The sequence below is a fragment of the Panicum virgatum genome, chromosome 5N (assembly GCF_016808335.1).
Source record: "Panicum virgatum strain AP13 chromosome 5N, P.virgatum_v5, whole genome shotgun sequence".
Taxonomy (NCBI): domain Eukaryota; kingdom Viridiplantae; phylum Streptophyta; class Magnoliopsida; order Poales; family Poaceae; genus Panicum; species Panicum virgatum.
The window spans coordinates 31172579-31197252 of NC_053149.1; the positions used below are offsets into that span (position 1 = coordinate 31172579).

Here is a 24674-nt window from a genome sequence, read left to right on the forward strand (position 1 = left end):
GCTCCGTTCATGGGCTATCCTTCAACAGCATTATTTGCAGGACAAGCTTGTAGCGGGATCTCACTTCTTGGCGCAGGTGGCCAAGGATTTTTTTTGCCCGAGCATATGGGTGGCGGTCTAGTTTTAGGATTCACAGTCATTAGTGTGTTAGGCTGTTTCATATTCTCTTTTGGGCTGTGTACCGTTTATGCAGAGGCCGGGAATTTTCAAGACAATATATCACGTTGATGTACCGGTCCCCTTTCCCATGACCCCGGCTTTCACCTCTCACAGATGACCACACAGGAGGCATCAGGACCCGTGTGGTGGCGTATTGGCGAAGAGCTCAAAATGACACAAAGCACTCAAGGAGGGCCATTGTGTGGTAGATACCAATTTGGGGCAGCAAACGTGTGAGAGGTGGGTGGGTTTATAGCTCATGCTCTGGAGTTTGGACGGGGATGGGTGAGTGGCTGGAGGTCCACGATAGAAGCGCAGGCAGATGGACGTGGTGTTTATGTTGTCATGCCGACGCATGGGACCAATATGGTGGGGTTGCTTTGGTTTCTCATTGGAGTCGTCCATGAAAGTTACTACGCGAACAGGAAGGCGAAGGGTTTGGGATGTTTTGGGACCTGGGCAAGCACACGTGGGCGAGTGCACGGGGCGGTCATCCGGCCCCCGCCATCCGACAGTGGGTCATCCAGCCCCGTCATCCGGCTCTGATTCGGCATTGGGTCATCTGGCCCTGCCGGCCGGTCAAAACCCGAACCATCCGCCGCTGCACTCCGCACTACTACTATATGAGGGAAAGTATGCTTCTGTCTAAAAGAAACTGATTTCAGCTTCATAAATAAATGTAGCAGGGGAACAAAACAAATCAATGTGGTTATGCATGTTCACACTTTTGTAAATTATTACAAAAGTAAACAAAAGCCTATCTTGCCCATACAACTAATTGAGAAAACAAGCCCAATAAACAGTTACAACCCTGAGTCAAAAAAGGGCACATAGCAAAGTAGCGTCAGCAGTAACAGTAAAACCTCTCTTACACCTTAATATAATCTGAAAAAGCTCAAGAAAAGGGCAAGCTGAACATGGCAAACCTGCATCATCTTGCCAAGGCCCATATCATCCCCTTGGATTCCTCCAGTTCCCCTGCAGTGCAGAAGAAAGAGGCAACGGAGGCCCTCACGCTACTGGGCGAAAAGCATCTTGAATATATTTCCTAGGAGCTTGTATGGCTTGGATGTTGCAGCAATTCCATTTGGATCCATCTTGAAGTCCCCTGTCTTCTCCCATCCAACATCCTCAGCATTATTCTCCGCAGCTCTAAGATTCTCCTTCTCTGGACCCAGCTCATCATCTATGGCTATTGCTCCGCAGCATGGGAGGGCGTCACTGTAGAGGTCGCGGGTGCCGCTGGAGCTAGGCCCGCTACTCGCGGCTTCCTCGACACCTCGACATGGCGGCGTGGTGGGCAGGCACCGGGAGTTGGCCCAGAGGGGATCACCATAGCAATCGCTCTGTTTGGCACAACGGTGCCATGGAACGGTTCCTGCATCGGCATCCCCTGGACGCAGGGGACCTGCAGGCTGCTCTAGCATGGTGGAGGTGGAGGTCGAGCAAGGGACGGCACTGCTAGGAACTCCGGCGGCGGCGAGGCCATTTAGATGTAAGTCGTAAATCCAGTCATAGGCGGCGGCGGGATCCATGGCGCGACTACAGGGCTGAGGGAGCTTAGTGCCGCCATTGCTGCTGCTTCGATGTTGGTGGCTGGGGCAGGGGGGAGCCTAGGGGCTTTGTTGGATCAGAGGAAGAGGATGTTGGATTTACAACATGACTTAATCTTAGAATAGTTAGCCTAATTACATGAACACCTATAAACTGCAAAGAATTAAAACTTATCTGAACTTAAAACTTACATATGGATCTGTAGATCCCCTTAGGGGCGCTGACGACCGCATGCCTGCTCGATGCAGGCTTGACGACGAGGTACACGGTGGAGGCCTAGGTCTTTAGTGCCACTCACGAGCTAATCTGATCAGAAGGATTAAGGCAGGGTTTCTCTCTTCTACTCACCCAGTAAAGGGGTGGCTACCCTACTTATAGCTCGTGGTGGCCTGGGACCTGGCCCATTTAGCTGTTGGATGGGCCCACTGATCATGGGCTAGACTTGGTCCAACATGGCCCAATTCTTATGGGCAGTTAGTGCTCTCAGGATTAGGTCCTCTTTGACTAAAGACAAGATCAATTCCAACATTCTCCCCCTTGATCGTAAGGCTTATCTTCATCCTTTACTCATAGTAGAAAAACATACGAGGTAACGTGTCACAATAGTCAGTAAACACCATTGCTACTTCATTACCCACAATACATCATCCTTCTCCAATTTCTTATACATAATGGGAGATGACCTACTTACTTATGGTCCTCCTGTGCAAATTGTTTTCAACTTCATCATGCGCACTTAGTAATACGAAAACAAAACTTGTGTTTAGAATCAGGATTTGAGATCTCAATTATCCGAAAATTATAGGTTGTCTCAATTCATAGGCCGGCATAATTTGAGACAAACCATCAATTAGGAAAAACTTAACCTGAGTGATGATCAACCTTTAACACTTATATGTTGAGCATTATCTTATATCATAAGAGCATGAGCTTAAATACTATGTATGATTCTGAATCTTTATCTCACAATGTTGAGTGTTTGGCAGTACCACTAGACATGTTACTCAAAACTAAACTGCACTTCTTATGGTGATTCTGGAATCAATTCTTTTAATTCTTAGAAAGTAACTCAATTGATCTCATGCTAAAAACTTAATTCTCAATCTTAATGTCAGATATGGATTGAAACATGCCACAACTGATAATTGAAATGCTACTTATTTCTTAGTAAGATTGATTGGAGCCTTCCACAATATAGCTCCCCCAGACTCGAGCAAGAGTGAAGACTCATGTGGAATATCTAATATCAACACTTCTTGCAAAATTAGCATATGAGTAATCAGCAACCTCATGGCTATCAGATTCTTAATTCGTGAGCATGTAATCCCTTAGGGCTATGCATATGATGCAAAACTTTCTTAGGAAATTCTAGGGGTCCAATCCTAGATTGATTTCTGCCAAAATCCCGGTTATAAACATTAAAGGGCGTTTAATAAACATAGATGAACTTATCGCCCTTGACCCAAAATAAGCGTGACAGAGTAACACTTACTAAAAATACTCCCATTTTGAGTCAGGCTTAATACTCTCTCTTAGTCAGACTTTGCAAATCGAGATAATCTGAATACTTGAAGGAGCATAAGCTTCAACTTTTATACAATATCCCTCTTAAATTTACTTATAATATGAATACTTATAGCTCTTGTCTTGAAAACAAAGAGCAACAAATGTTAAGCAAAATTCAAAATTATTACTTTACTTTAGTCGACACTATCAATTTCCTTATTGCAGTCACTATCGCTTATGTGAATCTCTTGTGACACACTATTTTGGCTCCTTTAGGAAATCCTTCTTAAAGCATCATATTGACTAACATAAGTAATGAGAAATTGAAAATGATCTCTCTCTTATTTGGGTGATTGTCCGATGTGTTGCTTAACAAAGTAATGCTCATTTAGTATGTATGTAATAGTACCATCTCAAGTTGGAATCTAATAAAGTTCAATCAAACACATGTGCAGTTATTCATAATTTGGCAACTTAACAGAACATACTTATTTTCTGTGGTACCAAGTAAAGCACGTGTGCTTATTCTCTAAATTTCCAACCATAATTCTTATTTTTAGAAGTGAATTTTGTCAAATTTTCACTTAGCGAGCCAGGCATCTCCATCTTAATGAGACATTCTTATCTCCCCCTCAAATCGTGAATTTTCCAATAAGATAATTCACATTTTGATGAACTCTCATTAATTCACTTCTAAAGGAAGTATGAAGAATTAACATGCTTACTGCTCCTAATAATATAGAGAGACATTAATGATGTTTCTCCACATATCAGGACCATAAAGTCCAAATTACTACCCTGTGTTTTTGCAGAAGTCCGGATAACCCCCTAAGGAATTGTTTAGTTTACTTTACTATAATGGTTTTCTAAACCAGTGCATTAACACCTTTTGGCACTAAACTAATATGGTTTTGGTGACATGGAGGTGGTCTTGCAAATAATTAAGCCACATAAGCTGGATGACATGGCCAAAAATTCCTAGCGCCTCCTTTTCCCCTATCTGTGACCACTCCCCTGCCTCATGGAAAGCCATCGCGACTCCGCCTGGCTGCGGACGGATCCTGGTGCCGACTCAGGAAGCGATCACGGCACAGCGGAGGTGATCGGCAGCGATGAATTTCTTGAGGTGCATACCCCCTACTGCTACCTGCCATGCCCGTGCTGTTGTGCCTCCCCATTGTGCTTTGCTCAAGAACTCTTCATCCTGGACTCTGCCCCAGGGTGGATCGATCCAGGTGGTGAACGGCGGCGATCAGCGGCGATCGCGGCACAACGGAGGTTATCGGCAGCAGTGAACTTCTCGAGGTGCGTACCTCTCCCCTGTAGAACTAGCACCTTGGTTGAATTTTGCTTCACAAGGCTAGGGTTTCTGTATGTGTAATTGTAGATGGGTTTGTTATTTATTGCATTTCAGGGCAATGGATTCTAGAGATGTATTGGCAATTAGATTTCATGTTGGGGGAAGGTTTGATTACGATGGCTACAACGTGAACTACATAGGTGAAACATTTGTTGGATTATCTCACTTGGATAGGGATAAGATATCTTTGATAGAAGTTAGAGGATTTCTGTCAGATCATGTGACATTTGGCGAAGATGATGATGTGCAACTTCACTGGCTGTTTCCTGGAAAAGATCTAAAAAATGGTTTGAGGCCTCTAAATGATGATAAGACATGTCAGTTCATGTCTGATTGCATTACAGGTAATGGTGTTGCTGAAATTTATGTGGACATTCACAAGAGTGATGCAGGTGCAGAGCAAGGTGAAGAACAACTAGATGTGTCTTATCCTACAAAGAGCAGTCCAATGGTGAATGCTGCTGGAGATGGAGATGGGCAAGGTGGTGTTGATGGTGATGCTGACTGGGATGGAGATGTTGAAGGGTGCTCATAAGGATTTGACCCTGATGAGGAGGAAGCTGAAACAGAGTCTGATGAAGAATATGTCGATGGTGACAGTTCAGTTGGTGATGAAGAGGCAGATGAGTTCAGGACAATTGCTAGTTTAAATAGGGTGACATCTCTCTTTTAAAATGGTGACATGGCACCCTATTTAATGTGCATGAAACTCACATGAAACCTCCACTGGGAGTGGCCTAATAGTCGCTCTTGGCCCTATTTGGTTTTTGTACCGCAAGCTACTGTAGGAACATTAACCATTAATTAGAGGTATTAAATAAAGGCAGTTTACAAAATTGACTTCACAATCCCAGCGCTACTTCGCGAGACGAATTTAATGAGGCATTTGACCGCACGATTAGAGGATGGTTACTGTAGCATTACTGTAGCCAATCGTGAATTAATTACCGTCATTAGATTCGACGTGCAATGTTGCACCCATCTATAAAAAGATTTTACAAATAAACTTTGTTTAATACTCATAAGATTTTTTTTAGAGCAAAAGGCACTTCCGGCCCCTAAACTTTCATTGCTATGTCACCCCGGTCCGTGAACTTCTATAGTATATCATTACTGTTCATAAACTCCATTTGGGTGTCAAATTAGCCTCTAACGGGCCTTGTCTCATTAGGCTATTAACATAAAAAACCCTAGCGCTTAGCACCGATTTAAACAAAGGACACCTGATCAACTATGAATGAACTGCAGTCCAATTCAATTTCGACAGACTACTAGTTCCAGGAATAAAAAGCAGCAAACTTTGAGCTTCGATTTCAATTTGAATTTTTGTCTTTCTTGTCCAACCACTGATCAAATGGATGCTCTGCATATCCAAAATTATTTGTAGAGCAAGAACAACTATAGTTTTCATAGGAATTTCCCCATAATTTAAGCTCACTTTCAGCTCTTAACATTGTTTTTCAATGCTCATAACCCTGAGCCATTCAGTCTGTCAGGATAACTGAAGCAGCAGGCCACCACTCCATTCTCTTTTCACCACTCACCACAACCGAAATAAGAAATGAAGTGAGCACAGAGCATTGACAGCTAAAAAGGACTTTTCATAGAGATAAATGTCAACTTAACCAGTACATAACATAGTGCAGTAAAGATACTTAACATAGTACTTAACATCTGATACATAGTGCATTAAAAGTACTTAACATAGTACTTAACCAGAAAAAAAGATGCATTTGCATACATAGTGAGCAATACTGGTGCACTATAGCTCTTCAGTAACTACACATTATTAGGAAGTCCTTCCCCTTCCACTTGTGATGCTATATTGGAAGATTTAGGGGTAGATGCTTTTGTCTTCTTGGAAGATGTCTTTGCCCTTGTGGATACCTTCCTCTTCTTGGCTAATGCAGCCCGACCTGCAACTGTGCTTGTATTAAGTGGAGTTGGCCTTTTCACTGGCTGGTTAGAAAGGATGAAGGTTGGATCTGGTAGAGACCCTTGAGGTTGTGACAGTGAGGTCTCCACATAATCCTGTTTTAGGAAAAAAATAGTCAATGAATGATTTATGCTAGGAATAAGATAAAAATGATGAGGAGTAAATCTGACCTCTCCAAGCATTTGAGAAAGCACTATGGTGCTATCTTGTGTCATGTTGACAGATGGTGGCTGAGTGGATGACATGATAAGTGGGTCTGGTATCTCATTTTCAAGGACTTGCTCAGCAGGTACTTGATCACTAGCTGCTCTCAATGCTTGTTCTTGTGCCTCCCTCTGAAGTGTGGCTTGTGTTCTGGCAACTAAACCTTTTGCTTCCACTGCACTGAAGCCCTGCTTCTTAAGTTTGCATCCTGCACTATTATGACCACCTTCTGAGCAATGGCTGCAATGCATTGTCACACCATGCCTAGATAACCTTGGACCATTTTTTTCCTTGTACCTCATGAGACTGCTTCTTCCTTGCCTTAGGAGGTCTACCAACCCTTTTCTCATAAACAGGTGGCATGACCTTTAGTGCATCCACTTTCTCCCATTTTGTCTTATCATTGCAAGGCCAAATGCTATAGGCATATGCACTGTTATAAACAACCAATGAGTAGCAGTTAGGTAGAACAGATTCAGGTGCTATCCTCTCATGTCTTAGACAGTTGATTGCATGACAACAAGAAATACCAGTCAATTGCCACCTCCTGCAGTCACATGTTTTGGCTGCCAGGTCTACAATGTGTTGGTAATCCTTGACTAACACCTAAAAAACACTAGCACCAGATGGAAGTGCATAGCATACATTAGCAAACTCTGCATTTTTGGCCAATTTCTTCCTGATTTTTGGGCAAAATTCACTTGTATTATCTTTTTCCAGCTCCTTTCTCTTGCTGTAATGCCTTGTCATCAACTGGCATTTGATCTTCTCAAACATTAACAAAATTGGTAACTCTCTAGCTTCTAATATGTAACTATTGAACACCTCACAATTGTTATTCAATAAGATGTCACATTTTGGAAAAGTGGAGAAGTAGGTTCTTACCCAGGTGTTGGGTGGCATGTTAGCTAGCCATTCATAAGCATTAGCATCCAAAGACTTCATAATCTCCATATTCCTCTTGAATGAATACTCTGAAGAAGACCTTGCACATGTCCATAGTTGGTTCTTCAACACTTCACCTTTGAACTTTTCATTGAAATTTGAGTACAAGTGCCTTACACAGAACCTGTGTTTAGAATCTGGGAAAACCTGCTTCACAGCTGGTATTAACCCCTGAAAAACATACAAGTGAAAATTTTAAGTGTACAACAACAGACAATTTTAAGTACACATAGAGATATGAAGATACTTACTTTTTGCTTGTCTGTCATTATTGTCCAGGGGAATGTGTTGTCAATGTTTTGGTCAGATTTAAGTGTCTCCAAGAACCATTTCCATGTGACAAGTGACTCTACTTCCACCACTGCCATTGCTATAGAAAAAATGCAGTCATTGGGATCAATGCCCACTGCAATTAGGAGTTGGCCCCCATATTTGGTCTTGATGAAGCAGCCATCCAAACAAATTATGGGCCTGCATGCTAAAAGAAATCCCCTTTTGCATGCATCAATGCTCATGTAGCATGTACTGAATCTACTGTCAACCAAATTTAGAAAAAGGATGATCCAGGGTTGCTCCTCCTCAACTCTTGACCATAATCCCATAAACAATTGACCTGCTACTCCTCATCTCCATGAATTTGCTTCAAAATGAGCCTTCTTGCTCTAGCCACCTTACTTCTAGAAGGAGTTAAGTTCCAATCTTTTTGTATTGTTCTATTTAGGCTGGTAATGCTCATTTTGTCATTGGCTCTAAAGGCATCCAAGTATTTAGCAGCAATCCATTTGGCAGTACACTTGGTGACTTTCCACTTTTTCTGGCAAGTATGAAGTCCATAGTAGATTTTCACTACAAAAGATTTCATCATGCTGTCCTCTGAAGCATACAAATTCCATGGACATCCTTCAGCACAATGAGCCCTGACTCTAGTTTTCTCATTTCTTGGCATCTTTATCTCAACTCTATTCTTGACACTATATTCATTGATGGCTTCTCTCAGCTTCTGAACCGAAGGAAACACAAGGCCAACTGAAAATGTAGGATTTCTCATGTCCTCATCTCTAAATGACTTGAACACATGGCCACCTTCTCCCTCACCATCAAATTCTAGTAGCCCAAGGCCCTCCTCATCAGTGTCTTGCTCCTCATCAGTTACTACATTTGGCCTACTGACCTCAAAAGCCTTCAACCTGCTGCCTTTAGCTTTCCTACTATCTCTCACAACTGGATTATCGTCATGAGCATCAACAAAATTCTCAAAAACATCATCATCTTCTGCCTCAATTTCATAGTCACTATCAAAAAAATCATCACCATCTAAAGCACTAGTGTTGTCTTTATCTTTAGGACCACTTGATTCTCCTTCTCTGATATTGAATTGTTGCACTCTTCTTGCACTCTTCACTGGGAGCTTTTCAGGTTGCTTCTTGCCACCTTTAGTTGGGCTCCTTACTTTAGGAAGTTCATTGTAGAAAGCCGGGAGCTTGTCCACTGTTCTTGGGCTCATTACTTTAGGGACTTCATTCACAGGATTAACTACAATGTCATCCCAACTAATCCCATGAACAATGTCAACATGATCAAAGTACACCACATAATTCTTGATCTTGCCCACAAAAGCAGCCATGGCATTGGTGTCTTTGTCTTCCCAAATTATTCTTATGCCATCTACTAAGCTTTTCCCTGGTAACAACCAATAAAACTTGATCTTTTCATCTTTTTGGTAACCGAGCTGTTGTACAAAGTCATCAAACCAGAGCAGGGACCAAGTGTCGGCCTCCAAATCATCAAAAAAGTCGACCTTTTCATTGACATAGGTTCTCATATTACCTTCACCAACAAAAAATCCCCCATGATGAACCTCAACTGAGAACCGATCCCCACTTGCACCTACATTACAGAGAACAAATTGAGTCGATCAAAATCACCTGCATACAGTTACCTAAACCCTAACCAAAATTTACTGGACACAAGACACTAACCAAACTACACCTAATCCTTAAACGCGGTTAAAGATTCAAGGAAGAGGATGGAGAAGCTCACAGTAAACTGGCGGGGGTTCCCCTTGGCACCGCAATCGCGCCGCCATGGTCACCCGCCTCCAAGCCCGCCTTCTCGATTGATAGCTGCGTCGCGCACACCTTCTTTTTCCGTGGCAGGTCGGATCGTCGATGATCGCCACCGGCTACCGCAGTATCGCCGCCAGTTGAACCGTCGCGAGGAAGACGAGAAGACGAACAAGGGACGGGGGCGATCGATGGATGGGTAACTTACGATTCCCTGAATCAGGGTTTAGGCTGGTTTGAAATAAAGTAAAGAGACAGGGGGTTTTCTGTTAATAGCCTAATGAGGCAAGGCCCGTTAGAGGCTAATTTGAGACCCAAATGGAGTTTAGGAGTAATAATGATATACTTTAGAAGTTTAGGGTGACACAACAATGAAAGTTCAGAGGCTGGAAGTGCCTTTTACTCAATTTTTTTTAGCACGAGTAGCCCAAATAAAACAGGGCCATTGTTAGCCGAACCCCGCAACCAATCAGCGTGTGATATTTGATCGAGCCCTCTCGGCCACTGCCCGAGATGCGCCCCTGCACACGTGGCTCTCCAACTCCCCACCGCAGCCGCCTGCCCAATCAGCGGCGCCCACGCGTTCTCCCTTCCCTGGACTCCTCTCGGCGGGTGGAGAGAGAGAGAGGCGCCGAAGAGGCAACGCCGCAACGGGAGGTGGGAAGAAGACAACAACTCAGCACGGGTGGTGGACGATAGGAGAGGACGGCGCGAGACTTCACCGTGCCGGCGAGTCGGGGTGACTTTTCGACGGCCGGAGATGCGACCGTCGGGACTCGAGGGGAAACGCAATTCGGGCTCGGGTTCGGGGGCGGCTCCCGTGACAGCGGCCGCCACCTGAGCAGGATGTTCAACTGGAACGACGAGCATCAGCAGGTGTCCCTCCCCGTCTCCCCTTCAGTCAAAATCTTGGATCTTGCGCTATGGTTGCTCGCGCGGCTGGATCTGCTCCGGCTGTGTGATTCATCCGTCAATTCGTGCCCCCACGTGCTCTAATTCACTAGGTTTTAGTCTGGATGTGGTTGTTCCGGAAGGGAATTTTGCTTTTCTTCCACTTCTCTTAGGGGTCTAAGTTTGACGGTGTTGGAGGAGCAGGAAGTTGCGAGCGGAAGGGTGGAATTGTGGCTGCGTAGTGCTGCTGCAGGGATGCAGTCGAACTCCATGCTTCTGCTTGCAATCTATTGCCCATTCACTTTCTGTGCTAAACTGCTAACTACATGGTAATAGGACAAATCAGTTTGGATTACCTCTACTTTTAGTGCGCTGAAGCTTGTAAGATTGTTCAGGGCGCGGTGCAGTGCTGAAATGTTGGGCGGTGCAGTGCTGAAATGTTGGGACTTGTATCTTCTAGACGAAAGAAGCTAAGGGAGTCTTTATAAGTTTCATGGCTCTTAGAGTCTAGTTTCTGAATATTGCCTCCACAGTTTGTTTGAAAGAAATGTGTGAACTGAGCTGATAAATGTTTTACGAACCTTGCTGCTGAACTGAAATGGAAGCTGGTTCTGAAATAAATCCTAATGAAAATTTAGCTATTTTGCTCTACACATTTTGGTGCACACTAATAGGTTGGCAATGCTACTCAGCTATTTTACATCTTTCCATGGAAAAGGATCAGTTTATTCAGGAAATGTAATTCAGTCATTCTCATGTGAATTTAAAGATATGATATATAATACTGAATACACTGTACCTTTAGTGATAATATCTGATATGGTGTTGCTTTGTGCTTTGATTATTGTTCTGAATTTTGAATGAAACTTTTGACTATGAACTATCCACCATTATCATCGTTAATTGCTGACACTCCTTTATGGATTTTTTATGTTTCTCCTTGCTGTCACAATTTATTGTTTTGACGTGAACAGATGTCTGGAATCTTGGTTGCGTCTAATTTATATTTACTAAGAAAGAAAAATGACATTTTTACTACCTTGAACAATTCACTTTGTCCACTTACACCCTTAAACAAAATTTGGGCATGATTTGCTCCCACAAAGTATTTGATTTGGTCCAATCTACCCCATAATGAGATTTGCCTTTTTTGTTTCTCCACGTACAACTTGAGTTTTAAATTCAATTTTTTTGAGCATATAGAGAACACTATGCCCTTTGTTGGAAGAAATACATTAAGAAATTTTTGTGGTTATTTTCATAGGTCAAGCACGTTTATTAGCAAATTGATTTTAGAGACACAGATCAGCATGAAAATTTATATGAAACATTAATATATTTTTCTAACATACGAAATAGTTTCATAGTCTCCACATAAAATTTTGAACTTAAAACTCAACTTATACCTGGAGAAACAGAAAAGAACAATCTCATTAGGGCTCTGCACGAACTGAAATAGTTTTGGGAAATTAAATTGAGCCTAATTTTTTTCCGAGGAGTTCAGCGTGCTAAATGGATTGCTCTGGTAGTAAAGTGGACTTTTCCTATTGAAACCAGGGAATTACAATTCCACCTAGGTATTTTTCATGGAAAATCTCCCTTCAGTTTTTTTTTTCTGGCTAGTCTGAATATTCAAATTGATGTTCACCAAGAATTGAGTGCATGCATTCTAGGATGTCTATTTTTCAATTTGATTTTGTAATATAATATATCTAGATAATGTGATCTAGCAAATTGAGATATTGGATGACTAGTGCATTGGTTAATCATCCATTAGATGGATTTAGATTATTTAAATTTGTTTTCTCTTGTATTGTTGGAGCATTGAGCACTGGGTATTTCCATTTTTTTCATTATTTTATTCCCTTTGAAATGCAGGTAGGGGATGCAATATGGGCTGAGTTCAATGAGAGTGAAGACCATATTGTGCCTTACCCTAAAGGTGCAGAAGATAGTATGTTAGTTAGTGTTGGAGATCAAAAGAACAATGATGAAGACACAGTGAGTATTGCGGGCATTACTGAACATTCTGCAGGTGGTCAAACTGAACTTCAAGGGATGGAAAAGCAGCATGCAAATCAGACAAGTGCACATTTTTCAGCTACACGACTTGACATGGAATCCTGGGCTGACCTACCTTCTCTCAATCCTGCACTTGATAGAAACTATAGCGATGATAACATAGCATCCACATATCTGGATTTCAGTGCTGAGCCCAGTTTACAGAAAGTGACAGGAAATGCTACAGGTTTACTTCTTTCAGCATTCTGCATTGCCAATGTTTATTATGTTTCTGCTTTAATTTGGAAACTTCTTGTCAAATAGTAACATCGGTGCCTGAAAAAAATCATGCATTTATGAAAAAGAAGAAAAATTCATCGCATTTCTTAATATGTGTACAGTGCAGCTGGATGGTGAACCTGAAATGTTTGGTAATGATCATGAAGGGAAGAGTAGCACCTTCCTTGATTGCGACTGGGGTAATATTGGTGACTTCGATGATTTTGACCGTCTATTTTGGTACGATTGAAAACTCATTACTTCTTACTCAACCCATGAGTTAATTCTGCAGCCATTGACTCATTCATGTTCATGACTGGATAGTACTATCAACTTCGTAATCTTACCAGGTGATTTTTTTTTGCAGCCATAGTGACTCCATATTTGGTAATGAGATGGTTGCCAATGCCAGTGATTTTTTTTCTGCATCTTCGGAATTGATGGATAATCCTGTGCAATCAATCCCAATTCCAGTATGTAAATGTAGTTTTTAGTGTGCTGGAAAATTTCATGTTTTTCTGTTCCGCATTCTTCTCACTGCAATTTGCTCTTGTTTGTTTAGCAAGTACCATTGAATAAACAACCATCATCTGATCATGGGCCTTCTTCGCTTTTGACTAATAAAATTTCCAGTGGCATTACCAAACAAGAAAACAAGGTACACAAATAAATGCATATACATATGTTCCTATGTTTAGCAATTATTTCTTGGCTACTCTTGTTATCCACTTTTGGCAGGTAGCAGATGCTAATGCTAAATCTGGAGAGCAAGTTGAGAGCAAAAATCATCTGACTTGCAAATATTCTGGCAAACCAAACCAGTTCTTGCAGGAGGTAGAAGCCATATGGTGTACCCTGATAAACTTTTTATGAACGAAATCACTTCAGAGCTTTTATATCAAACTGAAGTACTAACTAATATGCTGATGTTTCTTATTTGGATTAATATCAGGGTAAAAATGGCATTTTTCACTTAGGGCATTGGATGATAAAGATATGGCTGGTTTCCAATTGCTGTGTCAATCTGTAGTCTGTTTACAAACTGATTTTGACATTTCTTATGATTTTTTGTGACAATCTTGTTGTAACAATGTGATATGTCATATTTGTAAGCCTAAGGTTGCTCCAATTAATGCTCTGAATTCCGTAATAGAAGTTTTTGGTGCTTTTGAGTACATTAAGCACAAAATAGGGTTTTTGTTAGGGAAAATCGGCTCAATATACGCCTAGTATCTCTTCGTGGAAGCTATCTTTAAAGCCTCTGATTAATCTGCTTAACTCAATTGATACTTTTTTGCATCTGATTTTAGGGGGTGAGTTTTCTTTAATTCAATGTGAATTAAATTAACCACTCAATGTAGGGAGATATGCAGAAGAGACCAGCGAGGTCACGCAGAAAACAGGAGGGAAGGGGCAAAATTAAAATATCCAGCGATACAAGTGGCTTCTTCCAGAGCAAAGTACAGAATGCATTAGCCAATTTGCAAGCTCCTATGCAACCTGTCCAGACTCCTCAATATGCACTGTTCCAGGATAGCAAGAACATGGGGCCAGCAAAGCATTCTAATCAGTTTATTTTTCCTGGATATGGGTATTCAGCATATCCGTTTCCTACCATTCCATTAGTGTCAAACGTTCAAGTTGAAGAACATCAGATAAAATCACCTGCCACAAGCTACCAAACTTCAGCAGATTCTCCAAAACATGCAAGTTCCAAAGAAAAGTGCCAAGACATACCATCAAGGCCACTGAGGATGACACCACAAGAAAAGATTGAAAAGCTTAGGCGCAGGCAGCAAATGCAAGCACTGATAGCTATTCAGCAACAACAGCAACAATTTGGTCACGAGGGTTCTGGCAGTGATACAATTGTACCTCAAGCATACTCCACAAGGAACAAAAATCCAGATTCTTTAGGGAGCTCAATTGTCATAGATGAAAACACAAATAAGGTCTTTTCGCCTGAGATGATGCCAACTAGATATGATGAGGTTCACAAAAGTTCTGCAATTTCAGATGATCCCTATATAGAGGAGAAAATATATTATCAACTTCAAGATGCTCTTGGCAAGGCAATTTGTTCTTCCCTTTCAATTTTATTGATGCTTCATATGTCTACTGAAAGCATTATTTACTTGCTGAAGATGTTAACCAGAAAAGAAATTAACTTCAACTTTTTTTTACCTTTCTCACACAGTTGGATACCAAAACTCGACTATGCATTCGAGATAGTTTGCATCGCTTGGCCCATAGTGCTACGGAGAGACAAATTGCCGGTGACAGGAGTAGCACTAACAAGACTACTAAAGATGAAGATGAAGCTTTAGAACATGACACATCTACTAGGACGACAAGGTAGATTACTTCACCGGAACATGGGTTTGTTGACATGTTCTCGTATTAGTTTCTTAATGCTATTTGGTAACATATATTATGCAATTTAAAATCACCTAAAATGACCTCAAATCATGTCTTATTTACCATCTTTACCACTTCTGAGCAGCAACACGTTTTATGTACAGTTGTACACTTGTTAGGTACTAGTAGTTTGTGGTCCATTGTTTTAATCATGGAAAGCTTTTAATGATTCGGTCCATCTTTTGCATGATCTCAGATCTACTAAGGAAGCAGAAACAACCACAAATCCAATTGACCGAATAGTAGCTCATTTGCTGTTTAATAGACATTGCTCTAAGGTTGCAACAGCAACAAAAGAAGAAATACCCTCAACTCGCTTGGCACTTGAACCTGGTGAGTTACCCTTATGTTGCTTAAATAGTAGGTTACATATATGCTTCCACAATGAACAAATGTAATCCTTTTGCAAATTTCATAATGTGCAGAGTCAAAGGTACCCTTAACTCCTACTGTGCCATCAGAAGATCCATGAAACGAACAAGAAATGGTGTTGCAGCAGCCACAATATAATATTTACTCAAATTTAATTAATATCATGATTCCTTGTTTGCGTTTGGTGAGCCTATGAATATAAAAACCATCTTCTAATGAGCATGCAGATGCTGATCAATGAACTGTTCAACGTCAACTTGATATTAAATCAGTGGTGGTGGTGACAGCAATATGCTGATCACCTGGGACTCTGTCTATCATTATTTTGTGTACTATGTAACACCGTTTCACCATTGTAGTATATTTTTTCGCATCCAGTAAGAAATCTATCTTAGGCCAATCTTAATGGAAGTGTCGTGAGTGTCATAAGCATTAAATTTGCTAATATGTCAGAAGAGAGAGAAGGGGAGTATCATAGGATGTGGGAGGAGTGTCATGGTGATGATATTCTCCCTGGCTCGGTTACCTAGTTAACAGTCTTGGCAATTGTGTGATGACACTCCCCACTGAGACTAGTCTTAGACGCAATAGGGATCTTAGCTCTGCCGCTTTGGACATCCTTTGGCTTGATTAAACATCTTCTCCAATTTGCCTTTTTTTTTCTCTGTAGGGTGACCGTCCCATGTTTCCAGCTAACTTTTTCCTTGGGTAAATGTTGTTGGCACATAAAAGTCTTTAGAGTAGTGTAAAAAAGATGAATGATTTAGTGCCGGATAGTTGTGGCGTTAGCCGTCCAACCAACATGCAAGAGTTTATTTTGGTTTTCGCTATCAATCATTTTGGTACATGTAAGAACCGTCCAATTTGTACATGACTTAAAGCAAACTGCTGAATCATTAATATTAAGATGAGAGCTAGCATATGATGCTCGATACGATAACAAAAGTGTGATAAACTCAGAGACGTCATTGTGGCAAAAAGGTCTACTCAACCGCATCAAGATCGGCGGGGTAGCTCAGGCTAACTTGCAACTTAGGGTCACAGCAAACATAAGAACAAGGTTTTTGCAAGTCTTACGCAAATTAAATAACCAAGGATCTTGTGTCACACCCGGTTTAGACAAAAAGCCAGATGTATCTCATATGTGTACTAGAGTCAAGTTTACACACATATGAAGGACGTCATAACTGAATATATTAAAGATAGTGTTCAACAACGTAAATAAAAGAGAATAAGTACTTTATTACACACTCTGATAGATAGACACGAAGATCTTGACGTTCCACTAATAACCTATACAAGATCTTCAATAAAGCTTCATCAACTCACACAGGTAATTGACTGATGAACACGCCTAGAACTCCTCAAAGTTGTTGTAGTACTGCACTTCATTGTTCTCTTCCGAACAACAATTAGGTAAGGGTGAGTACTCTTACGGTTGATACTCAGCAAGTGGGGGAAGATGCAAGACCATCAAGGAAAAGCTGAGGTTTATTGCAGTTAGCATTTTAATTGGTCAAATTTTATTAGCAGGCACCTAATTATTAGATATAAATTTATACCAACCTACTTAAGCATAAGCATAAAGGATCCAACGAATACCAAAGAACCACAATTTAATTACTCTTCAAGTTTAATTATCATGTGAGGGTCCAAGTTGTTCTTGACTGTGAGCACGACTGATATATTAGTTTTACACTCTGTAGAGGTTGTGCACTTTTCCCACAATTCGTGTTCCACTGTGTCGCTCAGGTTTGCAAGGCGAGAGTTCGTTCAGTTTATAGCCAGAAAACAAAGGCAACAACATGATGCTACGAAAACCATAAGCTATCAAGAAAATAAATAAATTAATCTAAATTCTACTATGATGGCTCTCTAATGTCTTGATAATTTTAAAAAGAAACTCATCCAAGGCTTTTCTGAATCAGATGCATGATGCATTCCATCATGTTTCGTACAATTCTTAGATGTGGAAGATATCCGCAGTTTTTAGACGTGCATAGACAATGGTTTGGTGCTGCTGAAGCAGCCTCTACAGGTTGCATCACCTCCTTATTTGTAGAAGTGATTTACATAGCATCAATGGCCGAAACTACTGGCCATAGTGGCCAAAACAACCTGGACACGTTCAGTGGAGAGCATTTGATTCTACCCTAAAGATTAGGACATCCTAACAACCTTGACTGACTCGGCCGGCTAACTGAACCTGACTGAGCTACCAGACTAGCAGACCAACCTGGCTGAACTGAAAAGAACGCGGGTCTCCAAAACCCGATGTCGTAGAATCAAATCCTACAGAGCGTGATTCCATATGTCTTATGTCAAAACAGAGTAAAATAACTTAAAAAAACAAAGTAGAATTGCAACTCCAATTTGACCTCCTCCAGACCAGAGAAGAGAGGAGGTCAATCAAAAAAAGAAATATTACTCAATCAAAGATCCAACTGATCCCCACGCCTGTATTGCAAATACGCAGTCACGAATAACAAAACTCTGAATGAACTGAAGAAACAAAGACACGACTCAAACAAATAGCTGAACACAAGGGACAGGAATTATTTCATTCACTGATAACATCTAATTTTGTTTTTGAAATATTTACCTGAATCATAATTGCATCAAGCCTTTCTTTTTGCGATGGCTGAAACTACTGGCCATACTGGCCAAAACAACCTGGACACGTCCAGTGGAGAGCAATTGATTCTACCCTAAAGATTAGGACATCCTAATAACCTTGACTGACTCGGCTGGCTAACTGAACCTAACTGAGCTAGCAGACTAGCAGACCAACCTGGTTGAACTGAAAAGAAACAAAAGTCTGAACGAACTGAAGAAACAATGACATGACTCAAACAAATAGCTGAACACAAGGGACTGGGATTATTCCAATTACTAATGACATCTAATTTTTCTTGTAATCTTATCACATGATATAGTGCCCAGACACTATCTAATATGTTTAATTTTCCTCTAATCTTATGTCACATGATGGTTAGTGACAGACTTGTGATGTTTGATTTTTGTGCTTTCAAAATTTTCTTAGCAAGTTGTGTGCAAATGTATGCAGGGTCAGCTACTTTTCTTTTGAAAGAGAGGGCAACTTCAATTCTGACAATATAAGGAGACAGAAAGGTAATCTGTTTATTTCATTTTCCGTCTCCTTGATCATATGTTGAAATCCGTCAAATATTTTTTCTTGTTCTATTCATTTTCATGACAAGGAACCAGTTCTATTTATAAGCAAAGGGGTAATCATTCTTATTTTGCAAACATGCACGTACCCTGTCATTGTTGAGCATGTTCCTTCTGAAACCTCTGTTAGGTTCTAAGTTGGATGGCATATTGGGGTTGCGCTTTTCTAACTGTGCAATACATGGTTCTGATTATTTTGGAATTCATGAAAACGTTTCTATATAGTCATGTGTTTCTGATAGATGATCAAGCTGGTACCTTGGAACAGCTAGCCAATTTCATATATTAACCCAACTAAGAATACAAGGCTGCATTTTCTTAATAGGTAGAAATGTACCACACTCAATTAGAAAGATGTGGGTTTGCAATTATCTACTTTGTAGTACATCAAGTGACTTCTCTAGCTCTGTAATGCATCTCTCAGTATTATGTTCAAATCTGTAATAATTATTTAGTCCTCATAGCATTGGAGCTTTGGAGCTGACATCACTATCCAATACTGGACAAAAAACCTTATACAACTAAGTTTTCCTGAGTATACATTGTCGATGTTACGCAGTTTATTTTATTCTCCATTTGCATGTTGCTTATGCTGATATACTTAAATTCATATCTAAGTTCCTTTATGATTCCTTGCATTTGATATTAACGGACACTTTGAATTGATTGTGCCACAATCTATTAATTTTCTATGAATATGACTGGTGTATGACATTTGCAGCTCTTGACAAGGACTGTTAAAGGAATCTATGGAAACAAACTGTTCTCGTGCTTCATTTGGCGATTTGACGAACCTCTCTAATGCAGGTAACTAATGAATAAACATGATAGTAGGGATTACTTGCATTACAAAAATAGATGCACTAACTATATATGTTATGCTACTTGTACAGTAGAGGCTGGGAGCACGCTCAATTCAGTCAGCAAACAATGATAAAAAGCAACGTAAGCGGGAAAGGGAAAGAGCAAGGTATGCTTCAATGTCTCAAGAATAGAAGAATGCAAGAAACCTGAGGCAACGTGAAGCGCATAAAAAAAAGAAAGGTGTTGGTGAATTCCATATTTGTTGCTCTACATATATATTACCCTGTAACATGCATGGGTCAACATTCCATCAATTAGTTGCATATATTAATACTCCTATTTTCTATGTGTCATGTGTTGTCCATTCATATTTACTATACTTGGTGTGTGGTTTTAGAATGTTAGAATTCCATGGAAACAAACTATTCTCGTGCTCCATTTGGTGACTTGACAAACTACACTAATGGAGGTAACTAATGAACAAACATGATGGGAGGGATTACTTGAATTAGAAAAATAGATGCACTGACTATATATGTTCTGCTATTTACACCGCAGGAGCTAACAGTGCATCCAATTCACACTCAATAATGCTAAGCACCGTAAGCGGGAAAGGGGTAGAGCAAGGTATGCAACAATGTCTCAAGAAGAGAAGAATGCAATATGTCTAAGGCAGCGTGAAGTGCGTCAAAAAAATAAAGGTGACAGATGTGTTACATATTTGTGGTGTTACAAATACATTACTTGTAATTTGGATGGGTTAAGATCATAGGGATCTTACAAATTAGTTGGACTTTTAAATACTTCTACTTCCTTTGTAACATTTTCTCATATATTTCTACTCTGGTATCGGAGTATGTATGGTTGTCATAATATCTCTACAAGATGAAAGGAGTACAATGCCCAGAGTTCCTCGCATTCCATTTGAGCAACTAGAATTGAATTCAAGTTTTGCTACTTTATATTCTTATATTTGTACAAACTATTTGTAGAGGAGGCTGGTGCATTGAACGATGAAAATGTTGGTCTTGATAAAATTAATGATGGGCGCCCTATCAACAATTCCTATCAGCTCATTAATGTTGATAATCATGAACGATCGTTCCAATCATCAGAGTTACATGACAAGGGTCTAGAGTTATGTGACAAGGGTGCCCCTGAAGTCTCTGACAAGACCATAAACATCCATGATTTTGTATCCAATATTATGACAAGAAAGTTAAAGAGCACATACCAAAGGGAGTGCTATAAAAACTAACCCTAGATCAGAAGAAAGCTAGGAATGAACGCCAGAAAATGTGCGAAGGGGCTCACGGTGCAGTGGCAAAGGCCACTGGTCGGGGTGTTCCCGCCCAGGGTTCAAACCCTAGGTGTCGCACCTAATTAAGCTTTAGGGGTTTCCCTTAAAGTATTTCTATAAAAAAAAGCCAGAAAATGCATGGTTCGACACCAGCACGGCTGGAAGGGAAAAGAGCATGCAAAAGAAGACCAAATGAGTTGAAAAAAGAATAGACGGCACTCTCACTCCATCACCATGGAGAATCCACATTATGTCCCTGAAATTTTGGATCCAGCTAAGGATGGTGCAAAAGTAAGTGCCACCGATGTGAGTATACCCCAACCACCAGATCTTGAGGCTCCAGAAATGCTTGCTAGCCATTTAAACCATAGGCATCATGTTACACACGGAGAAAGATATTCATTACTGACGCATCGGAATCGAGAGTTTGCGTCAAACATGGCAAGAAAAGCTTGTCGGATAGTACATGAGGATCAAGGCATTTATGAAGATAATGAGGAAGAAGTCAGTTTATCACAACTCCCTACTCAAACGGCTGGTGCTATGAATGGTAGTTACAGTTACTACATTTTTATGCTGTTACATCTATCTTGTAATTTAAATCATGCCATAACCGGACATCGTGTTATATGCTTCAAAGACAGTCTTGATCAAAGCCAACCAAAGCATACGGGGGATCCAGCCTATACAAATGTTACAGATGATGGTAATTTTGGTTTTTTCTTAGACTAAAATTATTATTTTTTCGCACATGCCACCATCCATTTCATTAACATGCCTACCTCACAGTCGAGGACGTGATATTGAGGAAGACGATAAAGAGTTTGAAGGATACCTCTTCGCAGGCCAAGGTAATTGTATGCATGAAGATAAATTCCAAGATGCTTTAATACCATCACTAAATATGTCTAACACGTTACTATCTAAATACTCCAATTTAGATGATGACACCGAAGAGGAAGTCGTACTCAACGATGCAGATGGTAACTCTGGTTCTATCCCAGATGTATTAGATCCATATGACGCAGTGTATGCAAATATGCCCGAGGATACCCACATGCTGGAGCCTGTTGAGAACTGTCCACATTGCAACGCGAAGAAGTTTGAGTCTGAGCCTCGCGGATTCTGCTACCGCGGCGGGATTAAGCTATCCACACCTGATACACCACCCGAGCTCATGAGGCTGTGGTCAAGTTCAGATGCTGATGCTAGGCACTTTCGTGTGAACATCAGATGTTTCAATGGGCATTTCTCATTCACTTCACTGTATTGTCAGCTTGATCGTATCACCACCAATATGAGGACCGCTGGGGTATACACGTTTCATGCGTATGGCCAAATTTACCATAACCTTAGATCGTTTGGTAGAGATGGTACGGAACCTAGACACCTGGAACTTTACTTCTACAATGACGACCCCAGCCTTGAAAATTGGTGCCACAAGTGCCGGCAGAAGTGCATAGAGATGGACAAGGAGGTGATTCGAAAGTTGGTCGACATCATGCGTGGTAACCTGTACTCTGAACATATCAGGAGTATGGGGCAGAATGAGAATCTTGACAGCTATCATGTGGAATTGAACCTTGATCAGCGGTTAGATCAGAGAACATATAACATACCGCTCACATCTGAAGTGACCACTATATGGATAGAAGGGAGCGAGCGTCGAGGTCAATTCGAGAATAGTGTTGTCCTGCATGGGAAGGATAGGTCTATACATGGCATCCGGTCATATCATGGGTGCTACGATGCACTCTCGTACTCTGTATTTTTTCCAAGAGGTGAACTTGGGTGGCACAACATGATTCCAAAGGCAGGTGTTACTATGGAAGAAGTGAATGCCGCTCACGAGATACGCAAGCAACGTTGGCAGGGCAATGGTAATGATGATCTAGGTAATTTGTTTTGACATAACTCATGCAGTGTACCTTGTAGGATGCGCAATCATAGTCACTAATATATTTTTCTTATTTGTACAGAGTCTGCTATAAATCTATGCATGTCTGTGCGTGATTACTACTGCTACCAATTTCAGATGCGGCCAGGAATATTTAACCCAATATTGCATGGCAAGCGTCTTTTCCAGCAGTTTGTTGTGGACACTTATGTCAAGATCGAGAGCTCTCGTTTAGACTACTTCCGTAATAATCAGAATCAAATAAGGGCTGATATATACCAAGGTCTTATTGACAGTCTTCATGCCGACGAGGGACGAGCATATGCAATTGGCAAGTGTACTTTGATGGGTACGTCATTCATCGTAGGGCCTCGGGACATGAGGCGGCGGTACATGGATGCTATGGCATTGGTGCGAAAGTATGGTAGACCTGATATATTTCTCACAATGACCTGCAATCCTAATTGGGATGAGATTAGGAGGGAACTTTACCCAGGCCAGACATCACAGGATCGTCCGAATCTCGTTACCCGGGTCTTCAGGGCAAAACTTGAGGAGTTGAAAAGAAGTTTGCTCGAAGATCACATCCTTGGAGAGGTACTGACCTACGTATATGTCGTTGAGTTCCAGAAGAGGGGATTGCCGCATGCCCATTGGATGCTTATAATGCGCGACAAATTCAAACTCACGTGCCCCGAACAGTATGACCTACTTATATCAGCCGAGCTACCGAATAAGAAGAAGTACCCTGAGTTGTACAAGATGGCCACCAAGCATATGATGCATGCGGTTTGCTATATATGAATTGCCCATGCACGAAGGGTCGTGGTTCATGCAAGAACCATTACCAGCGCCCTTTCTGTGAGGCCACCTCACAAGGCAAAGATTCTTATCCCGTTTATAGGCGACGTGATGATGGGTGCAAGGAAAAAATCTGGGGTCACGAGCTGGACAATCAATGGGTCGTCCCTTACAACCCTTATCTGTTGCGGTTGTTTAACTGTCACATCAATGTTGAGGCATGCAGGAGCATTAAGTCCGTGAAATTTTTATTCAAATATATATACAAGGGGCATGACCGAGCGTCCGTGTCCGTGAGAGAATCTGCCAAGGAGGATGAGAATGGTTACATCAACGAGATCAAGCAGTACAGGGACGCCAGGTGGGTTACTCCTCCAGATGCGCCGTGGAGGATATAAGGCTTTGAGTTGAGTAAGGTCAATCTGCCCATAAAGTAGTTGCAGCTTCATCTACCTGACATGCACATGGTCTCATTCTATCAACGCAAGATTAAAGACGTTGTCAACCGTCCAGGGGTTGAACGATCAATGCTGACGACGTACTTCGAGGCAAATAGGACGCACGAGAAGGCTCGTGGAATCCTCTACTGTGATTTCTCCTAGTATTTTACTTAACAATCTAGTGGAAAATTCTGGCAATGGAGAAAACATGAAAATCGTAGCCAAGTCTCAGCTCATCCGACTGAAGGTGAATGCTACTATCTCTGTTCTCTTAAACCACGTCACTGGTGCTGCCTCATATAGCACATGGGCAAGTTTTTATTAAAAAAGAAGTTAACATGCTTACCTTTTTTACTATTTGTAAAAATTGTATATAGCCAAATGGAAACAATGATAAAATGAACGCACGCGCAAATAATTGACCATCTGCTCACATACTATACAAAATGTAAATTAACCATCTCCCCTTTAATATCAAGATATGCAAGGACAATAGGCGCGCAAGGGCACGCGCACGGTACTCGTCGAGAAAGTAAAACAGGCGAAACCAAC

The 24674-nt window shown here is 41.1% G+C and overlaps 2 protein-coding genes across 7 annotated transcripts; both read left to right on the forward strand.

The window, feature by feature from the left end:
• Positions 1 to 10246: 10246 nt before the first annotated feature.
• LOC120674401 (protein LNK2-like) lies at positions 10247 to 16088 on the forward strand. 6 transcript variants are annotated; one of them, XM_039955586.1, is made up of 11 exons: positions 10303 to 10603; positions 12497 to 12560; positions 12654 to 12866; positions 13021 to 13138; positions 13266 to 13371; positions 13461 to 13556; positions 13637 to 13732; positions 14260 to 14970; positions 15096 to 15253; positions 15513 to 15649; positions 15742 to 16088. In XM_039955586.1, the coding sequence occupies exons 1-11, from the start codon at positions 10574 to 10576 to the stop codon at positions 15786 to 15788; spliced, it is 1776 nt and encodes a 591-aa protein (XP_039811520.1). In that variant the 5' UTR covers positions 10303 to 10573; the 3' UTR covers positions 15789 to 16088. The 6 variants fall into 6 exon arrangements, with proteins under 6 accessions (XP_039811521.1, XP_039811518.1, XP_039811519.1 ...); XM_039955588.1 differs by having other exon boundaries at positions 13721 to 13732; XM_039955584.1 differs by having other exon boundaries at positions 10301 to 10603; positions 12497 to 12866.
• A 5647-nt stretch (positions 16089 to 21735) lies between these two features.
• Positions 21736 to 24080, forward strand: LOC120674735. The gene is made up of 4 exons (XM_039955869.1): positions 21736 to 21835; positions 21926 to 22879; positions 22964 to 23300; positions 23909 to 24080. Exons 1-4 carry the CDS (start codon positions 21736 to 21738, stop codon positions 24078 to 24080), a joined length of 1563 nt encoding a protein of 520 aa, XP_039811803.1.
• The last annotated feature ends 594 nt before the right edge of the window (positions 24081 to 24674 follow it).

What these genes read in the sequence shown, in the direction of transcription:
- LOC120674735 (XM_039955869.1), top strand. Translation starts at nt 21,736, where the DNA reads ATGCCACCATCCATTTCATTAACATGCCTACCTCACAGTCGAGGACGT. An exon ending in CAATGGTAATGATGATCTAG is followed by an intron (nt 22,880 to 22,963) that starts GTAATTTGTTTT and finishes TTATTTGTACAG; the next exon opens with AGTCTGCTATAAATCTATGC. An exon ending in GCTATGGCATTGGTGCGAAA is followed by an intron (nt 23,301 to 23,908) that starts GTATGGTAGACC and finishes TGAGGCATGCAG; the next exon opens with GAGCATTAAGTCCGTGAAAT.
- LOC120674401 (XM_039955584.1), top strand. Translation starts at nt 10,574, where the DNA reads ATGTTCAACTGGAACGACGAGCATCAGCAG. An exon ending in TGCAATCAATCCCAATTCCA is followed by an intron (nt 13,372 to 13,460) that starts GTATGTAAATGT and finishes TTGTTTGTTTAG; the next exon opens with CAAGTACCATTGAATAAACA. An exon ending in CAAACCAGTTCTTGCAGGAG is followed by an intron (nt 13,733 to 14,259) that starts GTAGAAGCCATA and finishes CACTCAATGTAG; the next exon opens with GGAGATATGCAGAAGAGACC.